The sequence below is a fragment of the Thunnus thynnus genome, chromosome 3 (genome assembly GCF_963924715.1).
Source record: "Thunnus thynnus chromosome 3, fThuThy2.1, whole genome shotgun sequence".
Taxonomy (NCBI): Eukaryota; Metazoa; Chordata; class Actinopteri; order Scombriformes; family Scombridae; genus Thunnus; species Thunnus thynnus.
Window position 1 is genome coordinate 30,364,733 of NC_089519.1, and position 27,169 is coordinate 30,391,901.

Genomic DNA, 27,169 nt, shown 5'->3' on the forward strand with positions numbered 1-27,169 from the left:
CACAGCACCTTGATCAGCCACTCATGTTACCATTACAACAGTCATGGTGACTGGTCAGCATGTGTTAGTATTTGTGTTTTGTTATGTGATCATAAGTGTGGCCGTGTTAATCGATATTTCTTTATCCAAAGACAAACAGCGCAAAGTGGAGTCTCATTTGGTTAGTTCCACTATTACAGTCTCCCACAGCATCGGCTTTTTATTGTGTAACTAATAATTCCGACTTATATTATCAATAAAATGCTCTAAAACCATCTGATTTAGTGATTAGTTTGTGAAGAATGCAAAGAATGGTAATAACCTAAAATCATATAATAGAATATATATAATATTAGATCATATATGATACGTTAGCATCACAGATCTTGAAGTTCTTCACCACAGAAACAGCTACAGCAACACAAGAACTAGTTGAGTTAGGATCAGGACTGTGACTTAACTTTACTATAGTTCGCAATAGTGATCGGAAGGTAAGAGACAAAACCCGGAAATGGAACAGACAAGTAAGTGCATAAGGAGGGTGACTTCTTTCATAATTTTATGCCTTCATAGTAAAGCTATACATAGTTGTTGCTAGTGTGGTCAGTTACCAAGGAGTTAGCAACAAGCTAGCAACTCTTTTTCATTGTTTCAGCATACTTTGCCTACTCTTTGCTAATAGCTGCTGTATAAATGCAGTTGCAACTTGTCAGGTCACAACCAATCAAATGGACCGCTTGGGCTTAATAAGGCCTACAGTTTTATTGTGAGTTTGGATTGAGATACATGCTTCACTTATTGTGAGTCAAACAAAGTTTGTTTTATCTGTGACATTCCTTAAACATAAAGGTAATTGTTCCTGCTCTGTTAACTTGTGTGCTTGAATAATCAATTTTAGAGAACAAACCAAGTAATTTGTGGGTACAATTTGTTAATTAGAGGGTACACTAGTAAAAACTATACTCTGATACCTGCCAGGCTCTGTTTTATAGTTCTGTAGAGGAGAGACAGTTTTTTTCAGTGTGTCACGTGTAATGTATCACTACATTAGCGATGGCCGCTAGCTAAAACAAGACACTCCATAAACACAGACAGCCCAATACAAGTCCAAGACAAGCAGTCAGCAGGTCAGTCAGCTGGAGAGACGTTGCTCTGTGCATCTGAAGCCAAAACTCTCCAGACTGTTTAGAGTTAGTCGTGCACTGGAACAGATGGGACGCATTAGACAAATTGAGGTAGCAAAGATTGATGAGGCAATTTCACAGCCTTATAGCAGAAAATGAACCTAATATATCTGTGTTGGGTTTGATTGGGTTGTTGGTCAGTTCAGAGACTTCTGGCTTTCACTAAACTCCCCGCTCATTAAATTTTGACTGCTGCCATTATTCAAAGGGATGGAGTTCGTGTGTGTACGTTTGTGTGTGTGTGAGTGCTAAAGGTTTAAGGGAGGGAAACAACCAAGTTTGTTGCAATTTGTACAATTTGCCAAATGATAAAGTGAAAATGACCAAACACATAAATAACTTTACCTGTTGTTTTCTACGGTTTTCTTCATATAATTTTCTCTGCCTCCTTAGCGTGTCACAACCTGGCAAGAGCAGAGAAAACTTTTTAGATGGAGTGTATTCTGTCAGCTGAACAACACGTCAGGATTGGCACACAAGACAGCTTAGTCAGCAAACTGCAGTGGACATGGAGTAAAAACTGTGTTAGGTCTTTGTTTTAACCATCTCTGTGGCTCACCACGCTCTTGCACAATGCGTTTTTAGTAAATGTACAGAATGTTCTTACCAAACCCTCAGAGAGGCAACACCATTATGCACAGAGTTTAAATGGAGTGGAAACCACATGGACTCAGGCTACAAGAACTCGATCAGACCCACTTTGGGATTCACTTTTTAATGATGCATAGATGATATGAACTCCCCTCCATATTATGTATGTTATGTGGACTCCAGCGCTAAAAGGAACTTTATATCAACTGCATATTTTCTCAATTTGTACACAGTGAAATAGAGTAAAGAGCAACACAGTATAAAGATGAATCAGGCTTAAGAATAAGAAATTAAATGAAAGTATTAAAATGACAGTATTAGTGAATTTATTAGGAAAAATAACTCAGTTGGATATTGAGGAGTGCAACCTTTTTGCTTTTCAGTGATGTGACTAATTTGTGGGTAATGTGGATACAGCTGCACTTCTGTGTATGCATACCTGTGTGTTTACTCCCCATTAGCTGCGGTCAAAGCTAATGTGAGAAAATCGGTTCTCACTTATCTCGAGTTCTATCTCTTACCAGATTCACACTTGTGATTAACATGGCTGAAATACACATACCCGTGTATGGTTGTCCTGTTTGTTGTTCAGCTGAGCCTCAGTATGTTCTTCAACTAGTTAAAAGTCACATATCTTCCCATGAAATTGAAATAACCTGATATTATCTTTAAAAGGAATCTGAAAGAAGCATGGCAACACTTTCACTGACCCGTTTCAACTGCTTTGAAACTGTTTAAAGTTAAGGAAATACTTAAAAAACATTGAAGTTGTACCCGACTGCCTTTTTATGGGGTAAAAAATACAAAAAACAAAAAATAAATTGGCAACATTCTGGTGGCTATAATAGGTTTTTCATGTTCCTGTCACTCTGACCCTCTCTCCTGTAACTCTTGAGTACTTCAATGAACATTGTAAAACAAAATAACCCAAAATATATTAAAACAAGACTAGGTCAAAACCTGGTGTATGGCTAGTAGCCTAGTATATGACCGTGGATGAAACACTAGAGGGCTTTTAATCATAAATGACGGCTACAGGAAGAGACAACATGTTGCGACCAAGTCCCCAGGAAGTGCGCCAGGCTTTGACTGAAGCCAATTTGACATAGAGCCTTTATCAATACCAAGTGCTTGCTAGTTTGGATTTGACAAATTTGACTCAGGAGTACAAACCACCGAGGACAGGAGGATGCAGTACGATCACTCTGCGATTGGAACAGCAGCGTACTCGCTGGCAGCAGCAGCTCGGCTTCAACACAACTACCTTACTGTACTGTAACAAAATAATCTCAACTCAAAGCTCCACTAGCACTTTTTTTCTCACACAATATAATAACCTCATTTACAGAGAGATGCAGTAAATTATGTTACTCAGTCTGTAATGTAGCTATAATAAAAATCCAAACTGTTATGACGCTTAATAAAATAAAACGAAATCTAATATAGACTGATCTGTTTTAGTACATTTTTATTCATGGAAATGTGGTGTTACCTGTGCATATAGAGCCCCAGAGGCAGCGTTGTCGTTCTGTCCAGTAAAAACATGAAGCTTCACTTCACATTCAGACTAATGTAGCAGCTTCAATTGTTAGATATCATCTGTGAGACCAACATTTATCTACCAAAAGGAATTATATCATATATCAAAATGCTACAAAGACATTAGAGCCAGCGGTAAATTACCAAAGAGCTGAACAAATCAGTTCTTCCTGGGATGACGACAGGCGTTGACCGGCCGATCATCTCAGGAATCGGGCTGCTAGCATCTAAGATGGCCGGCTGGTCTCACGCAGCCTCTGGATCCTCACATCTCGGAAAACGTCAGAGTAAATTCCCAAATAGGCGTTATTTGGAGAAACTGACCACATATTGGGAAACTACGTTCATACCTTAAAAAATATTAAAACTTAATAAAGTGACATATTAATATATTAACAGTTCTACAGTGAAAATGACAACAGCTTAATTTCCTCCATTATTGCCGGTTGGTGCGAAATGCATTCTGGGATACTTTGGCGGTCTTCGGCTGACCCATGATGTTACTTCAGTCAGTGACAGACATTCGCGTTTATAGGGCTGGCCCCGAGGCTGCAGTTCAGCCAAAAAATAAAAAGCCATCTTTTACCCTGAACAGTAAAGTTTTTTAAAAAGGCAAGCATTATTTATGCTATCGGTGCAAAATCAAATAAGGTCACTTGTGGCTTCTGTGGGAGTCTGTGTGTGTGTGTTGGTGTTGTGTGTGCGTGTGTGTGCGTGTGTATACACTCCATCCTTCCACACAATCACAACAACATCATTTTTCTCCCCATCCCTCTCAAAACATCCCTACAAGCCTCTGGGCTCTTTTCATAGTCGTGTGTCAGCACCCGGTCTGCAGTGGAGCGTGTCGTCGCCGCTCCCTCACATTTCTCTTCCTCAGTTACGCCACACACATTGCAGTGAGGCTTGCTGTGTACTTGCAAACAAGCAAAATTGCAGGATTAAAATGAAGCATAGCATTGGACTTTGTCACAATCTGCTTTACTGAACCTTTTGAAGTGTAAAAAATTGCCACACACCTTGTTCGCAAACCCCCTGCAGCTACACTGTCATCTACTTCTGGTAAACGGTGTGACGTGACTGGTTGTGGTGTTCATATTTTTGGCTTGTATTGGTTACGCTGTACAGTCAAATTGTGTCTTACTGGTTTTTCCATGAACTCACAAGTTGATTCCTTCTAACATGAAACAGTAAAGTAAGAGAGAAAAAAAATAAGAAAGAAAAAATAATCTCAAAATTATGGGGCTGAAAAAACCATCCCACCTAAAAAGAAAACAAACACACGAGAAGCAAGACAGAGTGTTAACGTGACCTTTGACCCTGTTCATCTAAATCACTGGTAGGGTAACTTGAGAGCTTTTCCATCTAGCACAGTACATTAGACTCACACTCACTTTACTTAGGAGTTTGAATAAGTTGTCTCTCATTTGAAGGGAATGTTCATAAGTTTGATATTTGCCTCTGATAGTGAAGGTAATGTTATGTGTTGGAGTGTGTTTGCGGGTGATACCATCAGTGACCTGAAACCAAGCTGCTTTGTTAGCTGTTGTAAATGTGTGGTCTCAGCATGAGGCTCCAATCACACCAACATTAAAAAAACAGAATTTAACAGCAAAATCAGTTAACAAAAAAGTAAATCTGCCAGATTTTTTTCTCTGCTTCAAGTTCAACTTTGGTGTAATTTTACACATAAATTGGCACCACTGACCAATAGCATTGACAGTGCTGATCTTTGGGGAACAGACAGCTGGATATTTGCATTTTTAGATAGTTTTGTATGTGTGTAAGTGAATTGTTTATGTGTAATTTGCCTCAAATTGACCCATGAGGGATGAATAAATTATTTTGAATTGTACTGAATTGAGTCCAAATGGAGGAAGATATCGTAGCTTATTAGCTTTTTTGCACCATTTAGTTTTATTTAACCTCCTCCTCTGGAGTATGAACTGATCCACAACAAGAGGGATGGTTTATAGACAGTTATAAGGCAGGGGTCAACGCTATAAATGTCTTGAATAAACAGGGAACTTATTGACCCGTTAGCAGCCAAGCTAGAGAGCTTTTTATCCTTCCTCTACTCTTTACTGAATGAAAGATGCACAATCCAGAGTACAAAATGCCAGGACAGAGAAAATAGGAAGAATCTCAGGGAACTATCATGGCCGACTAGCGCTTCCATGTTCCTGGCTGTGTAGCGTGTTAGCGGTTAGCTCGCCAGCTAAAGTTAATTGCTACTTAGCCCTAAAAGTAGTCACAATGTCACCAAGTTTCTAGAACCACTTATTTAGCGAAAACATGCAGATCAATTTCCAATTTCGACCGTTCCGCTCTCTGATGTGATGTGGTCTTAAGATGTTGGGTTTTTTTTTGTCTGTGATGTTTTGCTTTTGTGAAAGCGTTAAGCTTTGCCTTTGGTGTACAAAATTAGGAAATGCTCTCCAATATCAAAATATTCCACTGTGAAAAATGGGTTTTCTGGAAATGACAAGTTGCTCAAATAACACAGGGTGAACTTTGTCCAAATGAAAATTGGTCCCATATTTTCCTTCTCTTGCAGACACAAAAGTGGTTCTCAGCAGAGTTACCCTCCCAGGACACAGTTTACGTGTCTGGAGCTGCTTTCATACTGTGAAAATAATGGCAGGGATCAGATCTGGTCTTGTAAACTTGATGGAGCAGACGGCCTGGTGTGGCTCTGAACTGCACCACAAAGAGTTAAAAATCTGATTTTCTGTTGCTGTGCAAAATGCAGCTTTTCTTTCTGGGTCACGAACCAGCCGAGGTCACTGGCTTTAACCGAGCCAAACAAACACACACACAGTTCAGTTTGCACTAATTGATTCCCCTTCCAGCAGACACAAGAATGAATTTGTGTGTGTGTGTGTGTGTGTGTGTGTGTGTGTGTGTGTGTGTGTGTTTACTTTAAAGGATCTGTCAGGAGTTTAAGTAAATAGATAAGTGACAAAGTAACCCCTCCCCCGCCTTCTCCCCTCGCCCACACACACACACACATGCCAAAGCAACATTTCTACACACAGACATTAACTATGTGTGCGTCATATTAATAAAATGTTCTGCGTTCATAATTTTCTTGAGGTGAACTCATTTGCCAATTATAATCCAATTATTTCTGTGTGTGTGTGTGTGCGTGCGCTAGAAGTTTATCTCAGCAGTAAATCCGTCCACACTCCCTGACCTAACACTGGGTTAATGAGGTGATCCAGCAGCAGGGGATGGTTTGTACAGGTCTTTCGGCCTGTTTCAGGTCATGCGTGTGTGTCTGTTGGTGTGTGTGCATAGTGTTCATGATGGGGAAAAGCTGTATATGCATAGGACGAATATGACATGGAGAATTTGTCTGATTGTAAATAGCAGCACTGATTGTTGCTGATTTTCTGGTGCAAATCTGCCATGCCTGTAAATTTCCGGCACAAATTACTTAGTAGGCTTTGGTGAAGACAGAGGTCCCATGATAATACTGAGCCAGAGCTCCATCATGCAATTTATAGCTTCCTGCTGAAAAGAAGGCTGTAGTCAAGTCTGAAGAAAGTTCTGAGTACAGTTTAGCACAAACTTAAAAGTACTGTTTTGCTCAAAAGGAAAGTGGTGAACTGTAATATAAATGCAACACTTATGGCATTCTTACACATTTGTATTGAGGTAATTGGTGGCCAAATTTTAATTGTTTATCAACAGGCAGAGCTTGACAAGTAAAAAATAAAGTCTCCACATTGTACTATTCCAACAAAAATATGGCTGAAAACATCCACCAAATGACCTGTAACATCACAACATAAGCCTTACTTGTAATGCGCTGCATGGATAGTCACAAAGAAAATGTCAGCTTTATGTCTTAAAACTAAACATTAGAAAAAAACATTTATGCATACATTAAAGGTTCATTGTGCAAAAATTGGCCACCTATGGCTACTATCACCCCTGAGGTACAAAGTGACAATAAGAGACAGTACGGGCCAGACGGGACCAGGGCTAGCTGGTTAGCATGCTAACTTCAGTAGATATCTCTGCAACACAATACATACAGGTCTTTTACATAACGTCAAAACTGTTATTTTAGTTAATTTTGGGATTTTTTTAACCTAAAATTCTGGCCAATTCTTACACATTGAACCTTTAAGGCTTCTCCAAAGACAGTTAAATAAATTTAAAAAAAGAGACGCCCATTACCAAACGGGACTGATTTAAGTCAAGTTCAAGTGGGACATTTGTCAGGCCCTTGCTCCCACTTTTCTGTAACAGTTAAGCCCCTGCTGTGACCAAGCGCTCCAATCATAACTTGAGGGATTTCTGTCCACTTTAAACATGCTTGATGCTGTATGTAAGATACGTTGCAGATTGTGTCACTTGGGCTGATTAAATTTCAGCAATGTCTACCATCTGTACAGTACAGTATGTGTGTTCCATAGTTTATTTGTTGCTAATTCTTATTAAAACCTGCACTAATTGGTTTTTTTGGCCACTTGGGGACAGCCCAACAAGCTGTAAACGCAACATGTTATCACTTAATAAAGGTTACATAACTAAAGTGTTAGCAAGCAGTTGCCTATTTAAACATCACACATACACAAAGAAATATTGGCATTCACATAGTCATATTTGTGGCCAACTGATGAATGTAAGTCCAATATTCACTTTCCTTTCAGATCTTTTTTGGTCACTAGCAACTCCAGTGGGAAATCTTTAGCTGCTAAATGCTCCACTATGTCCACCCGCTAGTTGCTAACTTTATCTTTCTGAGCATGTAGCATAAATATTTATTCAAATTTTTCTGTTGAACTACATTTAAGCTGTAGTGCTACCGTATCTGTCTAGACTTGTATAAAATTGAGGGGAAGTGTCAACCACCCCCACTCATACCCGACAGTCCAGACCATCCTGTAGCCTGCCAGAGGCCAGAGTTAGGTAACTGACAGCTGGGTTTAACAGGCATGAAGGGGCCCCCTGTTGGGTAAGAGTCCCACAGGTGATCATCAGTCACTAATCAGGCCTGGAGGTGGAAACAGGCATGGATGGATGAAGAGCAATGACTGAGTATTTCACTGAATACCACTTCTTGTGGATCCTTATTTTTACATTAAAAACAGGTGTATTCATGCCTTAATCCCTGTGTGCATCTGATCCAGGTGACCACCGGGACAGACAACCAAGTACAACAGCAATGATGGTAGGATGCAGTAAGAAAATGGAGAGAAGAGGGACGTTTATTGGATGGAAAACTAGGCCAATTAAAACCTCAGTGAACTTTTGCCTTTTCTAAATAGCATTTAATGCTTCTTTGAGTGTCTGTCGCTATCTCAGCTTCAGGCTAGATGCCGTCTCCAGATGTAAACAGCTCATTAAAATGAGCGACAAGTGATGGCAGGGCAAGACCTGACAGATCTGAGGGGGATGAGGGAGGAGGGAGGGACTAATAATACACTTGACTGCTTCAAGGTGAAAAGGTTGCTTATTAGTTTGTAGCTGTAAGACTTTCATCCTAGAAAAATCTGCTTAAGCTAACACGAAATAGTCATTAACTGTACTTTAAATGAGTTGTAGAACTTGTTGTGTGAAGCTGTCTTAGGTTTTGTCCATAAATGTCAGACGTCATGTACTCACTATAATGACCGTAGTCTAGACTTTAAAAAAGACTAGTAACTATAGGATTTGACTTAAGGATTAAGCAAATTTGTACAAGCAGTAAGAGGGGAAGGACAAGAAAAGAGTAGACATGTTTTAGAAGCTTATTTCTATTGCAGTCTGCCCGCTGGCACACCTGTGAAGCTGAGGACAGGTGACATGCTTATTTTCAACTGTTGACAGACAGGACAAGCTCGGAGGCAGGCAAGACACACACACAAACACACACACACACACAGAAGTACACACACAAAACCTCCTACATTCATTATTGTTTTGGAACGACTTCTGTAGTTGCTACCGCAGGATGCCTCCGGTTATTGTGCTTGCGGCATGTCATTGCTGGCATACGCCCTGTTATCACGCCAGTGAAAAAACCGGTGTCACCTAAAGGCTTCCTGAATCAAGGTGTGGTGTGCCAAACTTTAGCACAGGTAAACATCAAACTAGGCTAATTTCTCTTTCTAGTAGAGATAAGTCGGTGCGTTCTCTGCTCTTCCTGCTGTCTCTACACACACATATTTTTTAACCTTCATGCTTACATTTTTGTGTCCACAGTTTAAGGTAGGCGGCTGCATTTCTATGCACATCAGCATGCACAGGGTTCATGGCCTAAAGGCACAGATGCATATTTACGCATGCATGCACACACATATGTATGTACTTCTAAACGTGTGAGGATCCTCAGTGGCATAATTCAGTACTTCCCAACCTTAACCTCTAATCTATCCATTTATCCCGCCAACTTAGGCCAATGATACAGAGAGAGAAAGAGAGAGAGAGAGAGATACAGAGTGCACCAGAGAGAGACAGCAAGGTGATATGACAGGGAGTGAACTGTAAAATGCAGCACAGACTGCTCCAATATCAAGGTATTTACCCCCCAAATGCTGTACTCATTCCTCCTTTTCATACTGACCATTAGAGGATCCACTCCAAATGCGCTTTCAATGTAAATGACAAAGTCCACTGTCCTTGTCTTAAGAAAAATGTGTTTAAACGTTTATCTGGAGATGATGTGAGGCTTCAGCTGTCTGAGTTAGTCAAATAAAGTTGATATTTTCCACAGTTGTGTCTTGACACACAATGTCTTCCTGTTCAGCTGTGATGGAGGGATTGTAACAGAAGGAGGGAATTTGGCACTAAGAAGACAGTTACTTTGAAAGATATGGACTTATTTTGACTAAATTGGATGGCCTCATATTAGTTTCAAATGAACCTTTTTACATTTTTGTGCAGAAGGAGGACTTTCACTTACATTGAAAGTGGATTTCTTAACAGCCAGTATGAACAGGAGGAATGATTCTAGCAAGAAACTTTCGAAATGTTCGTTTGGGCACCTGACTATTGTTTTAGGACGTACATGAAAAATGGTGAACCTGTCCTTTACCTCTAACACCAACTTAAATCGGACCACACTGCAGTACTGTTTAGAAATACTTCAGCAGGAAATCTAAATCTGTTTTAAAAATCTGTCTGTTGACTTTTGCCCACACTTGATCTGGTATTTTACTGTGAAAGAGCTTGAATCCCCTTACAGCGATGTTTCCTGAGCCCACAGAGGAAAATCGAGGTCTGACAAACAACAGCAGCAGCAGCACACCTAAATAATACTCTGCATTGTCATCATAGCAGCAGCGGCATAGCTGGCATCTGTGCCATACCTGAGTCAGACACCGAAACACCCAGGCGTCGCCGTGGGCCAAACCATCCACTGAGCTGGCCAAGGATGTTATCAAATGATCAGTGATTATTAGACAGAAATCCAGTTTGGCTGGTACTATCATGTCATTTGATACCGTATGATTATCTCCTCACCAGTGATTTAACTACTGGGAGTAACCAGGTTAAACAGTAGTTACTAAGTGCTGATAGTATGCCCGCACGCACTAACCTTCCGGTCTTGTGTAACAACAGATATGGACATCTTTTTTTTTTTTTAATTAGGAGATATTTTGTGATGTTCTGTTATTTTTATACTGTTCAGATATCGGATGTCTATGGTCAAAGTTCCAAAACTTGAGGTGAATGAATGTAAAAATGTTCCCTGCACATCAAAAGTCCAGGCTTCAGCCTTCTCTTAACGCTTTGTCTGCACTGTTTTTTTGTTTTTTTTTACTTTCCCGATTCAACTTGTCGTGCATGCCCATAAACGGCCATCCGTTGGTAGCCTTTGTTGCTAAGGTTGTTCGTTGTTTGTTTGAACACGTACCGATGTATTTGAGATGTTTCCATTTAGAGAAAAAAAATAAGAAAAACAGGTGAAATCATACAACTACTGTTTATTTAAGTGGCCTCCAGAAACTGAAGAATTTTGCCGAGGGGCAGCTTCCAGGAGCTAACCAATCAGAACAGACGGGGCTCACTGGGAGAGGGGCCTTAAAGAGACAGGAGCTAAAATGTCCTGTTTCAGACAGGGGCTGAACTAAGGGGCTGCATAAAGGACCAGATAAGATAAATAAGGAGTTTTTTTTAACTGTAAATCATACAAAAATATTCCAGTAGAGCCACAGAATAAAAATATAGACCTGGAAATGTGCATGATATGCCCCCTTTAAATCTATGCCTGCTTATTGCACTTCTGCTCCAACAAGAAGTGGAATCGACTTTAACATTTAAGCATCGTGCTCTGTTCATTTAGTTCAAATAACAAAGAATAGTGGGTAACTGGTTGTCCAGGGTGTCAGTGCTTTTGCTTTATTGTATTACACGACTCACCTGTTGTAACATTCTTGAGCCAGACACTGGATCCCTAACTGACCCCGACCTCTGACTTCTGACTTCCACATGGAGGCTAAAAAAGCTTTGTGCTGTTTGTGAAGCCACCGATGCCTTTATGACAAAGAAGTTGTCAGTTCATACATTTTCCAAGAAGCTGCTGGTTATTCCTGCTAGCGCAACAAAAGTGCAGAGGCGGCAGAGACAGAGAGAGGGACAGAGCACCAGAAGTCAGTAGAGAAAGATAAGAAAAAGGTACAAGAGGACTGGTGAAGAAGAAGAAAAATCCAGCGGGTAAGAAAAGATGTGACTCAAATCAGATTTGAATCGATCAGCTGATAAAAGCTTAAAGAGGGAGATTTTAGTTTCAAATAACAGAAGGAGATGGACCATGTTATTAATTTGTCCCAGAGGTGACTAGTCATGCTCCCTTTGTGTGTTTGTGTGTGTGAGTGCACAGTCGTGTGTATGATGACTGAATGACAGAGAGGAACAGATGAGATCAAGCTTCTAATCCTGCTGGAGGGAGAGAAAGAGAGGATCGTGTTCTGTGTATGTACTTGAGTGTTTATGAAAATACTCAGTATGTGTTTGAGTGTTTTTTTTCTTTTACACACTCTGTTGTGTTTGGTGACATATCTATGTACCGCTATTGTGAGTCAAGAAGCAGTTTGGCTTTTTTCCGCCTCACTGCAGGCATACAGTTGGTTCACTGTCATGCAGGGTGAAGATCACAGCAGCCATAAACACGATGACCTGCAAAATGTAACTAAATCAATCATCATCATCCTAATATAGAGTAAATCACAGTTGTCACTTCCCAGTCTAGACAACAGTTGTCACCACCAAGGTGTTAACTACACAGAGGATGACTAAGTTGCTGTGGATGTCTCACAGTCTCTGTTTAGTTTACATCATAAAACTTGGCTACATTCACAGTAAACAGCTCATTTTTTTGGATGGAGACTTGGAAGCAAAGACTAACAGCAATGACTTTTGAGAACATTTGTGCACTGACTGCAGTGGAAACTAGTGAAACGATGTCTGCACAACCTCAACTTTATTGTTTCCTATTAGGGTCATTTACCCTTTTGCTTGATGTACTATATGTCTTCCAGTTGTCATTGGCTACTGTTTGGCAACAGTTGCCACTTTGAATGTCTGTGTTATTGTCTGGCTCCACATTATTTTAGTCCATTAGTAGGTATGCACTGTGTGCTGAACGACTGAAACTGAGCCACAGGACTTGATCATCAACAAGTTATCGCCCACAACAACAGCACCGCGTCACAAAATCATCCAAAAAAAATAAAAATACTGAAAATTCTTTTCAATGAGACCACTGTGTTGGCAAAGCACGAGTGCTGATGTGGAGACCTCGGGCAACAAATCTCAGGGTCATCCAGAAGAAAAAATTTACTCTCTTAGTCACTGTGTTTTCCAATTACATAAGTGCAACAACTCATTCTAAGTAGATTACTTTGCAATGTGTATAGTGTAATTGCTGGCAATACTGACAATAGCTGTGCCAGAGAATAAAATGATTTTCACTGTAATAACTTTCCACAGTTGTAAAATCCCAACTAGTGGTATTATAAATAGGTTTGCAGTGTTTTGGCATCTGATAAGCCATCAGACTCATGGATGTATTACTCAAACTGAACTTCCTGGATTGTATTACCTTTTCTCTGTGGTACCTGAAACAACATGCTCACTCCAATGCAGCCCCTTATGCTTTCTTTTTTTAAGTTTTTTTTTAATACAGTGCTGTTTCTGTTCTGAATGTGGTCTTAGACTCCCTGAGCTTTATTCTAGTGCATGTAATTGTCCTTTTTTAAGGACTGTATTGTAGTATGTATTGCTATTATTTTCATTTAGAATAAAGGGGAGATTGTGGTGTGCTGAGGCTGCACTGCCCAGGATTACATATAATGGAGATTTGCTGAAGTGTGCAGAAGTTAAAGTCATATTTGCCACATTGTATTTTTCACAGTTCAATAATTTAGTTTAACACCTGTAGGAATGAACCAAGTGATGAAAAAGTTTGATCTACACCAAATGAAAATAAACGTAAAAGCAACCATTGAGACATTAAGTGTGTGTGTGTGTGTGTTTGGGTTTTATGCGTGTTATAATACCCTTACACATGCTCATTTGTGCATGTACACACACACTCGGGCTGCAGATATTCATACATTTCGTGTTAAGAGTTTTAGAAACATTGAAGTCGTTAAACTGATTTTACTGGTAAGCTTTTCAGGCATGAGGTAACAGGATATTCCACTTTGGGGAGTTTCGGGGGTGTGGGAGTTGAGGTAAGGTTTGTACCACTAACTCACGTCCCCTTTTTTTCTCCATGAAAATGAGGTAATCTCCCTGTAGACCGACTTCCTAATACAATTTACGATCCCCTCTCCGCTTCTTTGTACATTAATTCCTGACTCTCCGGTTCCTCCCCCTCCCTCCCTCCCCCCTTCACCTCTCTTAAAGTCCCTCTAAATCCTTCCTCACACTTTTTACTTAAAGTGGTAATCCTGGAAATCTTTACTAGTTAATTTTGCCTTCTTCTGTAATTTCTACTGTCATGTTTTCAGTCCCAGTACATCCTTTTCCTTGAATTTTCTATTAATGAAGTCTTACTTTCTGTAGGTTGTGCTATTCAGTGAAAAATGGTTACAACTAATCCAACAGATCCCAAATCTCTGCACCCTTTTTGGTGTTTATTGCAGTCATCGTGGTCATTTTTATCATCAGTATTTCCAGTTTAACTTATCTGATCTTCACAACTTCTAAAGTGAACCATTGCACATCACTAAACTAATATAAATATTATTTAATAGTTCATCTTTACTAAATAACAAGTACAACTATGCAGAAAATGCATTTTGCCAGAGGCCTGGGGCTAAGTGTGTTGTTTTCACAGTTGAACTTGTTACTTAAAGATACCCTGCAGAGTTTCTGACCACTAACAGTGCTGTGGAGCAATGTTTTTAAGAGTGGGTCCATATTTTGTTAGTTTTGGTGCATACACATAAAGATGTACATGCACAAGCAAGCGGATGACATGATACACATTCCTGCCAGTAGTTTCACACTATTTCACTGATCTACAGGTGGTGGTAATGTTTACAAATGTTTTATGATGAAGGAAATGCATTCAACACATTTGTTACACCTCAAGGATACACACAATGTGTTTTGGTGAGTAACACTGGATGTAAAGATAGAAAACTCCACAGGGCACCTTTAAAAAAACGCAAACTATTGAGCAATGTTTATACTAGCCTCCTGTTGTACGATGGTTCACTTTTGACTTCATCATATATGATTCATGCTTTCATCAGCACCGGGGAAGATCTTTTGAACGTGGTGCATGGAGCCCTCTTACTGTTTTTGAACATTTTTAAGGATAATTCTGGTTTATTACATCTTGGGTTGATTGCAACAGTTATAATCACCACTCACCAAAATAATTGCTGAGATGTGGGAATATAGCGACATCACAGTTGATCGAGCAAGAAACATACGTCAGACATTCGTGTTGTAAAGCAAAGTTTAGCCAGATTTTTTTACCTATGATTTTTGGAGGTAAAACGAAAAGTTAGGTCAAAGTTGAATCGGGTGATCGGCCTGTAAACTGTGATGGACAATGGGTCTTTATTTCACATAAGTAAGTTTGGATAACCTGGGGGTTTGTGTACAACCTGTGTGATCGCTCATGTTTCTTGCCCCATCTGACATATTTCCAGCCATTCCCAGATCTCAGCAATTAACTCGGTGAGTATTACCCATAAGAAAAATGTTTAAACCTATGAAAATAAGATCTAAGTTCTGATAAACCAGAATTATCCTGTAATTCTTCTTGAGTGATATGTATAAGTCGAGTTCTACTTGAACAGGACTTTCTATGATTCCCTGCACTTCACGTTGAGAGAACATACAACATTGTTATATCTGGCTTCTGTCATGCACTTTAAGTTTAGAGGAGTCAGGCTTTGTTTACAGCAGATTTTGGATGAATGGAGTCAGTCATCAGCTACCAGCTATTAAAACACCACATTTCTCTCTCTCTCTCTTTCATTTGTGTCCTTTTCCCTCTCAGTTTACCTCTCTCACTCATTGCTCTACCTTTCTCTTATCATGGGGGAGGACAAAGGTTTATGTGGGTCTTTCATTCTGTCTCACAGTGAGAGATGGCTGCAGTGTATTGTGGGTAACAGAATCCAGCTGTGTTGTAGACTCTGTCTGTGTGTGTGTGTGTGTGTGTGTGTGTGTGTGTGTGTGTGCGTCTGCTGGTGTCAACATGTGAAGTGTTTATGTGTGTGTGTGTGTGTGTTCATGGCTGCGTGTGTTGTGTCGCTATGCAGGTCTTGGGTGCGTGTTGACCTGTTTCATGTCATTTTGACAGCAATGTTTCTCTTTCATCATGCAGCTTTATCTACGTTCATACAAATAGCTGAGGATATACTGCGTGCCATGAGTCTTAACAGCAGAACACTCTGTCAAGTTTAATAAGGAATACATGAAAGAGCAACGAGAACTGGTTTTGCAACACTTAGTTATGTGATTGTATAGTTTGCATGCAGGAAGAAACTGCTCCCTGTGTTTTGATTGCCATGGTTAATATGGTAGATGGCAGATTCTTGGCTTTGTGATGTGGGCAAACAACAGGAGAGGGCCAAGATGTTAAAAAAGGAGAAAAGTACTTAAAATAGGCATGCACAGATTGGGCAGTACATTTTCATTCTTCCCTTCATCTTCAAAATTGTAAGTAACTAATTACATTTACTCTTGTTATTGTACAAAACTCATTTTTTTGTGGATTTATGCCTTTAAATATTTTTAAAAATCATTAATTTTATTTTTGTATTTCAAGTATTGCACTTCTCTTCATTCAAAGAGAAAATGTCTTTTGTCTCACCCCCATCCGCAGGCAGGTCAGAGGTCAGGTTCAGCTACGAAACAGCAGCCCTGGAGTGTGAAGGGATTCAGTTTCTTACACAGGGATGCTTTAACAGGGCGGATGCTTGCTGTCATGGAGGACTGAATCCTTATCCTCTGTGGTTGAAGGCATTTCTGCCTTACCACCCAGCTGCAAGCCTCCCTGAATGAGGCTTACAGAGAGGATACAAATGACAAATCCTGTCAGGAGAGTTTACCTACAGTACTATGCATGTCCTAACAGAGGCCTTTTGGAACAGAGAAGCTTCAAGACCACATACACACAGTTTGCTTGGGATTTGAAATGGCAGACAAGCGTTTCATACTATAATATATCCTGAATGGTGTGAAGAAAAGGCCTCAGAACTTTAATTTTTATTTGCAGTAATTGTCAAACGCCTTCCGATGTGCATGATTATTTTCTCTTTTCTCCCTCTTTCTTGACTCTGAAAAACAATTTCTTTTCATTCATTCATATTCCATTCATTCCTCCCCTCCTCTGTCATCAGATTATCCACTCGGCCAATGCGCCAACAGCAACACCCTTAAAGGAATGACAATCAGATCTTATTATAACCATGTTACTGTTCTATAAACAGTACGTGACTGCCCACAGAGACAAAGACAGATCTGGATTCCAGGGCAGAGAGTGTCTTTAAACTTAGACATTTACCTCTAACAAAAGCAGTCATATACCGTGTCATAGCAGTAATTTGTCATCAGTGGAGCATGCTGTGGGATTGCAGACAGTTTCATTGTGTTCATATGTGTGTACGTGTGCATCAAGGTGGGCATTGTTGTCTGTGTTTTAGTGAGAATAATGCTGATGATAACAGCTCGTTTCTTGTTCTTCTGGCTGACAGAGTGGTTTGGTGACTTTACTGACCTAGTGCCAGACATTTTTCCACTTAAGCCGCTTTGCTGTCTCCACTCATTAATTCATGCAGGGAGTAAAAGTGATATGTTGCTGTTATACCCAAGAGGCAAGACCTTGAGACAGTAATATTTGACCTGTTTTGTTCATATTAACCTTTAATTTAATTTGGGAAAGTTATTTCTGAGTATCAGATGCTGTACATCAAATGTTGAAGTGTTTCACTCTAAAAAGTTTATTAATTATTTTGGCAAGTAAAGCAACGTTGATGCATCTTTAAATTCTGCAGACTCCTGGCGCCAGGTTGTTATTGCGGCATTGCAAGACATACTGTAATAACACAGCACATACTCATAGTGATACATTTTAACTCAGGACCATGTCATTGTTTTGTGTCAATGAGTAAGAAATGGCATTTAGCATTCTTATATTGCAAAGTTGTCAGTTATATATTTTTAAATATTTTTTTATTTTTTATCTTTTATTAATTACCTCTGCCAAAGAGGTTGTTTTTCAGTCCTGTTAGTGTATTCTTTATGTACCAGAAGATTTCACTGCTTTAAATTATTTGGTTGACAGTGAGCAATGCAATGAGTAAAGGAACACACATGGTGTGGATAGGGCCACCATGTGGCACTTTTATAAAGCACTCTTTGTTTCGGCTAATAACTCCAAAAAAGTGATGCATTTTAGGAATTGAAAGCTAAATTTTCTGGATGAAGATGCATTTACTAGTGAAGCTTATGTCCATTTCCACCTAAAAGATTTTCCCGCCATTTTCACGTTTTGGCGAGGGAGATGCTGCACCAACAGGATTCAAACGGAAACCAAGTTGTAATTGGACACGGATTTATAAAACTTAAGAGCCTGTCAAAGATCAGACATCCCTCTGTGGTTTACAACAAGACAGGACAGATTCATTTTACACACTCAGAACCCATTGTATCCCAACTCATTCTTATGCCACTCATTTGTTAGTGTCAGTATGTTGTGGTGACTATAAATTGAAGAAAAGCATTAGAAACTGAGATCTGGTATTCACAGACCAACCAATTAAAATGTGGCTCTTTGGTCTATTGTTTAGACTGTCATGTGACTAACTGGATACAGGTTTGAACTTTTTCAAGTGTCCTTGAGCAAGACACTGAAACTCCACCACAATAGTGTCAGCTTCTGGTTTATATTAGCTGCTGTTGAAATCCCAAGTTTGGTTCTTCAAATGCCAAATTAAAAAAAAAGTTAGATCTAGTGTTTACCACTAGAATATCAGCACTCTTTCTCTAAACAGTCAGTTCTTTAACCTATCTGTGTCTCCTTCCTCTGCAGCCTCCTGTCCTTTCTTCTCTCAGCGCTTGATATACATGCATTTTAAGGTAATATTACAAATTCCTGCCATGCTGACAGGCTTTGCCTTCACTCACCGTATGTTATAAGGAAAGGGGGATAAATGGAGGAGACAGAGGGCAGGGGGGGAACGGAGGCATGGAGCCAGAGGTGCGCTCCTGACTTAAATGAAACATCTTAGGTTTCTCCTCAACTTCCACCCCATGAGTCTTGCACAGGGCAGCGAGGAGAGAGGAGTGCAAGAGTTTACTGACTCAAAAAAGGTCAGGGGAGAGGAAGGAAGAGGGAGGGAGAGAAAGAGGGAAGAAGAAGGGTGATAGAGAGATATGTGCTGCCTTACTTGTGGTCTTGATCCAATACACTATTTGGTCATTCTAACATTACCCCTTTCTTCTGAACAGTTCAGTGTAGATTAGAGATTCATGTAGACTATTTTTTACTCCATGGTACATACTAGATATTATAGTTTTCAAATGTATTTTGCAAGCTCATGAGAAATTATATATGAGCCCTCTTTTGTTTATAGTACCATATTTATGTGGATTGATTCCAGCATATTTCCATTTTATATCATTTATTTTATTCCGCAAAATTTAATTTCCAAATCCCTTCAGTTCCATTTGTAATTATATTTTCCTCTTCCTTTTTATCTTTTACCCTTTCCTCCCTTTGACTATTGCCAGGGTTTCTCTCAAGTTTCAGTCTTTGTGACTCTTGGACAGCTTCTCACTATGCAAACCCATCCAAAATGAGCCTGATCAAATCAAACAAGTTTGAAAAAAATCTTTCTTGGCTCCAACTGGTCTGAAGTTCCAAGGTCACAGTCTCCAGACTTGATCCTGTCACACTACTGAATGAATTTGAATGACAAAAAAATCCCATTCTAGCTGAGGCTGAATCACAGCCTACATCTAAAATAGAGTCCTTGAGTCAGACTCCAGTGAAACACAAGTCAAATGTACATTACTTATACAATATTGTATATCTGCATATACACAAAGGCTACTGTATATGGACCTTATATGACAGTGAGAGAACAGTCAATACAGAATTAGGGAAGGATATGAGAGTTGGATTGTTCATCTTTTTGCACAGTGAAATGATTCAAACATTTACTACACTAAGGAGGCACTACTCCTGCTGTAACCCAAGGCAGTGAATCTAAACACGAGTCTCTTGAACCCTATTTTTTTTCTTTTGGGCATCTGCATACAAAAAACCTTTCTTTCAAACCCCATTAGAGAAGAAGTGAAGAAGTCTAAGGTTTGATCCACACTTTAGCACAAACTTATTCCTTTGTACAGCTTTGTTTGGGCAGTTGGACTGTTTCACAAGGTTTTGGACAAACCTTGGGCTGTATTCATGACTCTTTGCCTTCTGTCAAAATCTTATGGTGGCAATTTATATGTGCGTGATGTCATTGTTTCAACACTGACTAGCTAAGAGTGAGATTTTGAGTTTCATTATTTCTTAGCACTTACAGGTCTGATTTTTAAAGTTGATGGATTGTTTGTCATTGCATGGTCACCCTACTCCATTTATCATCTCTGTCTAATACACACATACAAAGTCAACAGTTGCTGTTGCTCCCCAATTTCCTGCAGTCCTGTATGTGGCACCCATGTTTTTGGTAACACTATTCGGCAAATATGTCAGAAGATGTGATTGAGTGTGTGTGTGTGTGTGTGTGTGTGTGTGTGTGTATTCACACTCACAGCATATTTGCCTTTCATATGTTTGTATGTAGTAGCAGTGTGGCTGCTGATGTCCAGCTGCATTACGACAGACTCAGTTTCACGGGCTAAGGACTGTGTCATAAACACAGGGATGAGGCTGAATGGGTTTCTCACTTACCCCAGGAGGGGTCACCCTGGGTGGGCTGTGTTAACCTTGTGCCTTGGCCTCTGGGTCCTGATCCCTTGGGTGTCTACTAATTAAGGATATAAAACAAATTCACTATAATGGAACAGTCAGTGTTTCTGTTTGTATGGGTGCATGTGTGTGCAGGGAAGCAGGGTTTAGTTGATTGAGTTAAAGTGTTCTTGTGTCCATTGTATTGTACTTTATGTCTTTGTGCTTGAATGATTTAATGTCAGTGCATGTATCTTTGTGGATCAAGACAAAGGGATAGAGAAAAATTCCCCTGGCATTTATTTACAAGCAAATAGAATTAGGCTTTAGGAATTAGATTGTGAAAAGACTTACATAACTTCTATTTATTCATCAGTAACTGAAGAGTCTATTTTACACTTCAATTGTTACTGTAAAGTCTCACTCTTAACTATGGCCAGCTTATTAAGCAAATGGTGATTAACACTGACCATTTTCTCTCTCTCTTATGTCTTTCAGAGTTTCAGGCCCGACATCACCATGCTGACTTATATCCTTCTCTTCTTTGCCTCATCTGGTCTGGTGTCATCCTTTGAGTGCCCAGCAGACTGTTCCTGTCAACCCCAGGACTCAATATTCTGTATTCAGCGACGGTCCAGCACTGTGCCCCGCGTCCCCACCAGCACCCGAAATCTCTACATCTTCCAAAATGGCATTGATACTTTGGCCCAAGATGACTTCAGAGGTCTGGGGGAGTTGGAGTTGTTAGATCTGAGCCAGAATGAGCTGGCAGAGGTTCCAGATGGTGTGTTTGAGATGCTGTCAAAGCTGAAGAACTTAGACCTGTCATCTAACCACATCACCCATATTTCCAAAGAAAGTTTTTCTGGATTGGTCCAACTGGAGAGGCTGTATCTCCATGCAAATCGCATCCAGAGCATCCATATGGAAGCTTTTGATGGCTTAGAGATGCTACTGGAACTCAAGCTCCAAGGGAACCAGCTCACCTCACTGCCATCTCTTAATTTCCCCAATCTTCTGCTTCTAGATCTCAGCAACAATAACATCCCAACCCTGGGACCATCAGACCTCCAGACTCCCCACTTGGAAGCCCTTAAGGTGGCCTCTTTGGGGCTTATCTCTGTGAATGAGGATCTCATAGCCTCCCTGGGGAACCTCCATGACCTCGACATCTCCAACAACCAGTTAACTGAGGTGCCTCAGGCCCTAAAGCAGGACTCCCTCAAGGGATTGATCAAGCTTAGCCTGGCTGCCAACTCGTTGGGTGAGCTCAAGAAGGAGGACTTCCAGAAACTGAATGGGCTCCAAGAGCTGGACCTCAGTGGACTTAATCTCCAGGGATTTCCTCACGGTTTCTTCCAGACCTTCCCCAGATTGACACTTCTGACAGCAGCTGAGAACCCATTCAATTGCTTGTGTCCATTAGCCTGGTTCCCTGTCTGGCTAAAAGAGAGGAGTGTGAATCTTGGGAGACCTGAGGAAACTAGATGCCACTTCCCCCTAGTTAATGCTGGGAAGAAGCTTTCAGCACTGGAGCACAAAGATTTTGGGTGTCCACCTACCACAACATTGATGATTGCCTCCCCCATTGGGAGTACTCCTGTTCCCCAGATGCCAACCACATCTCCAGAAGCCACACATACCAATGCCATTCCTCCTCCACCCCCACCCAGTGAGGAAACCCTCCCCTCAAAAACAGACAGCTACCCCCTTCCACCAGAACCTCCAGTTTCCCCTAGCTCTACCAGTGGGGAATATGAGCAGCACATCTGTCCAGCAAACATCTGTCTCAATGGGGGCACTTGTAATTTTGACCCGTTGGGGCAACTGGGCTGCCTGTGTCCCTCAGGAACCTCGGGCCTATACTGTGAAAATGTGGATGAGGTTCCTGAGCCACCAAAACCTTCAGCAACAGAAGTGTCTGTGGTCGCCCCTGAGATACCTGCTGAGCTTGATGCCATCAGCTCACGCCAGGTGACCTCCACATCTATCCTTCTTGACTTGCACCGCTTCATCGAGACACGGCCACACATCCGTGGCATCAGGCTGACCTACCGTAACCTCTCAGGCCCTGACCGCCGTCCCATTATTCTGAGTGTGCCGGCATCCTACCCTGAGTATACTTTGCGTGGTTTGAGACCTAACTGCACCTATTCAGTCTGTGCCACTCCCCTGGGTGAGAGAATGAATTCAAGGGTCAACAGCTCTGTAGAAACTGGGTCATGTACAGAGGCTCGCACCGCAGGGGTTCCACTGACATCCTCAGAGCCCAGGGTGGAGACACAGAGCCAGCTCACATACACTCTCATACCCGCCCTGGCTGCCCTGGCACTGGTGCTGGGGTTGGCTGTGGTGGTTGGTACAATCATCTGTTTGCGTAAGAGGAGGCAGGCCAAGGCAGGAATGGAACTGGAGCTGGGCCCTGCTGATCCTGATCCCATGGAACTGGAGGGGGTCAAGGCCTGCCTGGAGAACGGGGGAAATGGTACGCTACCCCACAAACAGCCTGAGATTGATCGTTGTCATACTCCTCAGCCACCTCCATCCTTGCAACAAAATGGGGGTTTGGACTATGAAGTACCTTTGATGCAAGGACATTGCCCATCAAATAATAATCTAGCATCCCTAAAGCCATCTTATTTCTAAGATGCAATAAAATACAAACACTTGGAAAGATTTTGGAGCGAGTGGGCTTGCCCATCGAGACTTGTGAGATCCTGTTGTGGCTCATTTGGTGGTTAAAAATCAAATTTTCATTCCAATTTCAGATATCCATAATTTGAAAAGTGGCACTTATTATCCTTTATTGTCCAAATGACATGACTACAGACTGGATCATCTATTTTAGAGATACTGAATGATGAATTTAAGATTACAGCATATTGGAAATGTGCTACCACTGTGGGACAGTGAACAGGATATGGTTTAAAGTCATCCAGCAGAGTTTGATGGTGGTGAAACCTAACCAAGTGATTAAACTAAGTGCAATCGACTAGAAGGGTCTTAGTAGCAGACTGATAACGAAAGTGCCTTTTTGCATTGACACAACTGTAACTGATGGCTCATTTTTAAAAGGATTCTTTGTTTATATAAAAGAAACTATTTGAATGAGCTATAATCCTGTTGCTGGATTTGGAAGATACTGCGTTTGGTCTACAGAACTGGAGGAAATGACAGTGATATAAATGAAAACAGTGATGCAGATGTAGACTCGTCTTGACCACACGTCCTGGTACAAAATTGGATTTCAAACAACTCCAGCTGCTCCACGGGGATTATAAAAAGAACTTGCACTGAAGGGAGATATTCCTTTTCCTTTCCAGTGTCACAGTCACGAACTGCTACAAGACTGATGGTCACATGAGAAAATGCAATAACAAAAAAAATTGAAAATACTAGTAGAAAAAGAAAAAGCTAATAGGTTGATAACCATAAAAGCTGTCTAAACTCCATATTTTGTTGTTGACATTATCTAATCTGAAACAAAACTTCAGGTTTCTACACATACGGATTTGGATTCTTCTCTGTCAACAGATCTATCAATAATTCTCTCCACACATCCGAAAGCTTTTGGCTCCATGGGAGATAAATTTGCTGTGAAAGATAAATGGACTGAATGAAGAGCCATTGAGAAAAGACTTTGCCTGCATTGTTCTGTGCCGTGACAGGAAGGCTGTTATGTTTAGCTGATTTTATGATATTCTGTTTTTGCCATGTGTTTTTGTATTTTTTATCATGTTTTTTTGCTGTTGATGTCCATTCAGTATTGCTATTGTTGTGAGTTGAAACATTATTAATTGTTCTCCCTTGAAAAATCCTGCTTAATTCATTATGGATTCCATAATTTTAGCATTTTATGTTACATGTAGCTGAAACTTTCCAGAGCTCCTTGCAGTGAATGCTGAAGTAAATACTAGCTTAAGTTCTTAGTAGATCTAAACTAAAAGCAACCAACAGTAAAGAAATATCCATTAAAAAGTTTTAATTAAGATATTAAATTAAAACAAGGTGATTTTAACATGTTGAGGTTCCCCAAAATAGGTCTGGGGAACTCACCAACTGAATGTAATTGTAAAGTGTCAGATACTTTATTCTCTCTGCCAAGTCTGCCAACGCTCCATAAAGACATGGTTAAGACAAGCCTCAGACTGTTTTTGACCGCCAAAGCTTCAAAATCTGTGTTCAAAGGACTTTTGCCACAGAGCCCACTCTTATAAAGCTGCACACGCGTCCCGAGAAAAGCAATTTCAAAGTGCTTTGAGGTATATTGCTGAGTGTCAGTGAGTTTTAGGTACTTGTTTCTTCTCAGCACTGCTGACCATATCCTTTCTGATATAAGGTCTAGACAGTGCCCCCCTGTAGCTTTTAGTTCTTTCACACCCTATCCTCTCTGCCCCACCCCACCCCCACTTCATGCATCAAGTGTGTTTTTGGTCAACAACAATTATTGGCTTGTGTGTTGGGAGACTGTTGTGCTTGTTTACAGCCAACCAGACTATGAAATGTACAGACTAAATGCACCGTTGTGATGTATTTATTCTCTTTTTCCTGTCTGGAGCTGGGAATATCACAAGCTTTTAGTGCTACTTTTCTTTTTTATATCTTTTCCATTCATGAGAAAGAATCTTAAACAGCAAAGTATTTACGGAGACGTGCCTTAGGAACATTGGTATCAAGGCTTGCTGACATCTTGTGTCATATTACATGCTGATGTGTATTTCTAGAACAAAAGGGCCTTTATTTCACTGCAACAAGACATTGCATTATATTACATCATAAACTAATAATGAAGAAACATGAAATCTAATGAAATTTACTTTGAATGCAGAATCAATTTAGTCAGATTTTGAAAAAGGAGTTCTCAGTTCCTGCCTTATCTAATAGTGAAAAGCTTGGATGACTGGGTGTTATCAGTTAGTTTGTTCAGGTGTGTGTGTGTGTGTATATATATGTGTGTGTGTGTGTGTGTGCCTATATTTTTGCCTTCACATTTACAATACATTGTCTGCTTTATAATTGAATCCATGCACTACACTCCAGCACTGTCCAAAATCAACTTACCATTCTCTGGCTTCACTCTGTCAATATTCCAGTATAAACACAGACACAGATGCTCATATATCGGCAATCTGCTCTCCCCTGATATATCAACTGGAAGACTTTTTGTATTGCTTTGGACAGTGAGAGGGGCAGGAAATGTTTGAAATATTTTCAACATGCTTGTTACAGTACCTTCTCTGTTTATTTAGGGAAACCTTTTTGTCTTTTTTCCATATTGTTTTTTGTTCGTTTTAAAGTCGATATGTTTTTGTGTATGTGTTTGTCAGAAAAGCAATGCTGAGAAAAAGAACAGTATTAAAAAGATCTAATTTTAAAAGAACCTTGTTTTTTGTTTTATCAAGAATGGTGTCTGCTGAAGTTTTATATGGTTTTGTGCCATGTTAGCAGCATAACTCTAGTGGCATGTCTCAAAGGATTGGAAATTTTGTATGTCAGTATGTCAACCACTTTGGTCCAGACTGTAATTTCTCAACAGTTGCTGGGTGGATCGCTATAAAAATTTATACAGATATTCATAGTTCCCAGAGGATGAATCCTACTATTTTGGTGATCTCACTTTTTCTCTAGCGCCACCACAAGGTTGACATGTGGATTTCAGTAAAATGTCTACTGTTCTATGAATTGCCATGAAATTTGTTACACATATTCATGTCCCCTACAGGATATATTGTTATAAACATAACAATATATAATATATACAATATATAAAATGTGTCCAATACTTTGGTCTATGACTTATACATAATATATACATGCACAACTAAAGACATTTCAATCAGCCTCAGCTGCACCTTGTGTTTTGTGCTAATTGGCTAATGTTAGCATGCTAACATGGTAAACTAAGATGGAGAACATGATAAATTTCAATTCAGTTCAACTTTATTTATATAGTACCAAATCATAACAGAAATTATCTCAGGGCACTTTTCACATAGAGCAGGTATAGACTTTTTTAGACTCTTTTACAGAGACCCAACAGTCCTCCTTGAGTAAGCACTTGGCGACAGCGGCAAGGAAAAACTCCCCTTTAACGGGAAGAAACCTCAAGCAGAACCTGGCTCTGGGTGGGTGGCCATCTGCTTTGACCGACTGGGTTGAGAGAGGAAGAGGGAGGGGGAGAGAGACACACAGTAGCATAATAATAACAATAATAACAACAAGAACAATAATAATAATAGAAACATAACTAATGATAATAATAGCAGGCATAGGCATCAAGCAGGACCATGCAAGCACAACGTCCCCACAGCCACTGTCCAGAAGAGCCCACAATCCCTAACTAGGGGGTCTATGAACCTGATCCAAAGGAACCTGTGCATGATTACATACAGATGGAGGGGGGGGAGGAGGAGAGCTCAGTGCATAATGATAAGTCCGCCGGCAGTCTAGGCTTATAGCAGCATAACTATAGGGCTGGTCCAAGGCAAGCCTGGCTGGACCTAACTAT

The 27,169-nt window shown here is 40.3% G+C and overlaps 1 protein-coding gene across 1 annotated transcript in view; it reads left to right on the top strand.

Moving 5' to 3' along the window:
• The window catches only part of LOC137180103 (vasorin-like), a 39,101-nt gene extending 13,060 nt beyond the window's left edge, over window positions 1-26,041 (top strand). The window contains exon 2 of the mRNA XM_067585325.1: window positions 21,160-26,041. Within this exon, the coding sequence (XP_067441426.1) occupies window positions 21,181-23,307 (2,127 nt within the window). The 5' untranslated portion in view covers window positions 21,160-21,180 and the 3' untranslated portion in view covers window positions 23,308-26,041. The remainder of the gene's footprint in view (window positions 1-21,159) is intronic.
• The last annotated feature ends 1,128 nt before the right edge of the window (window positions 26,042-27,169 follow it).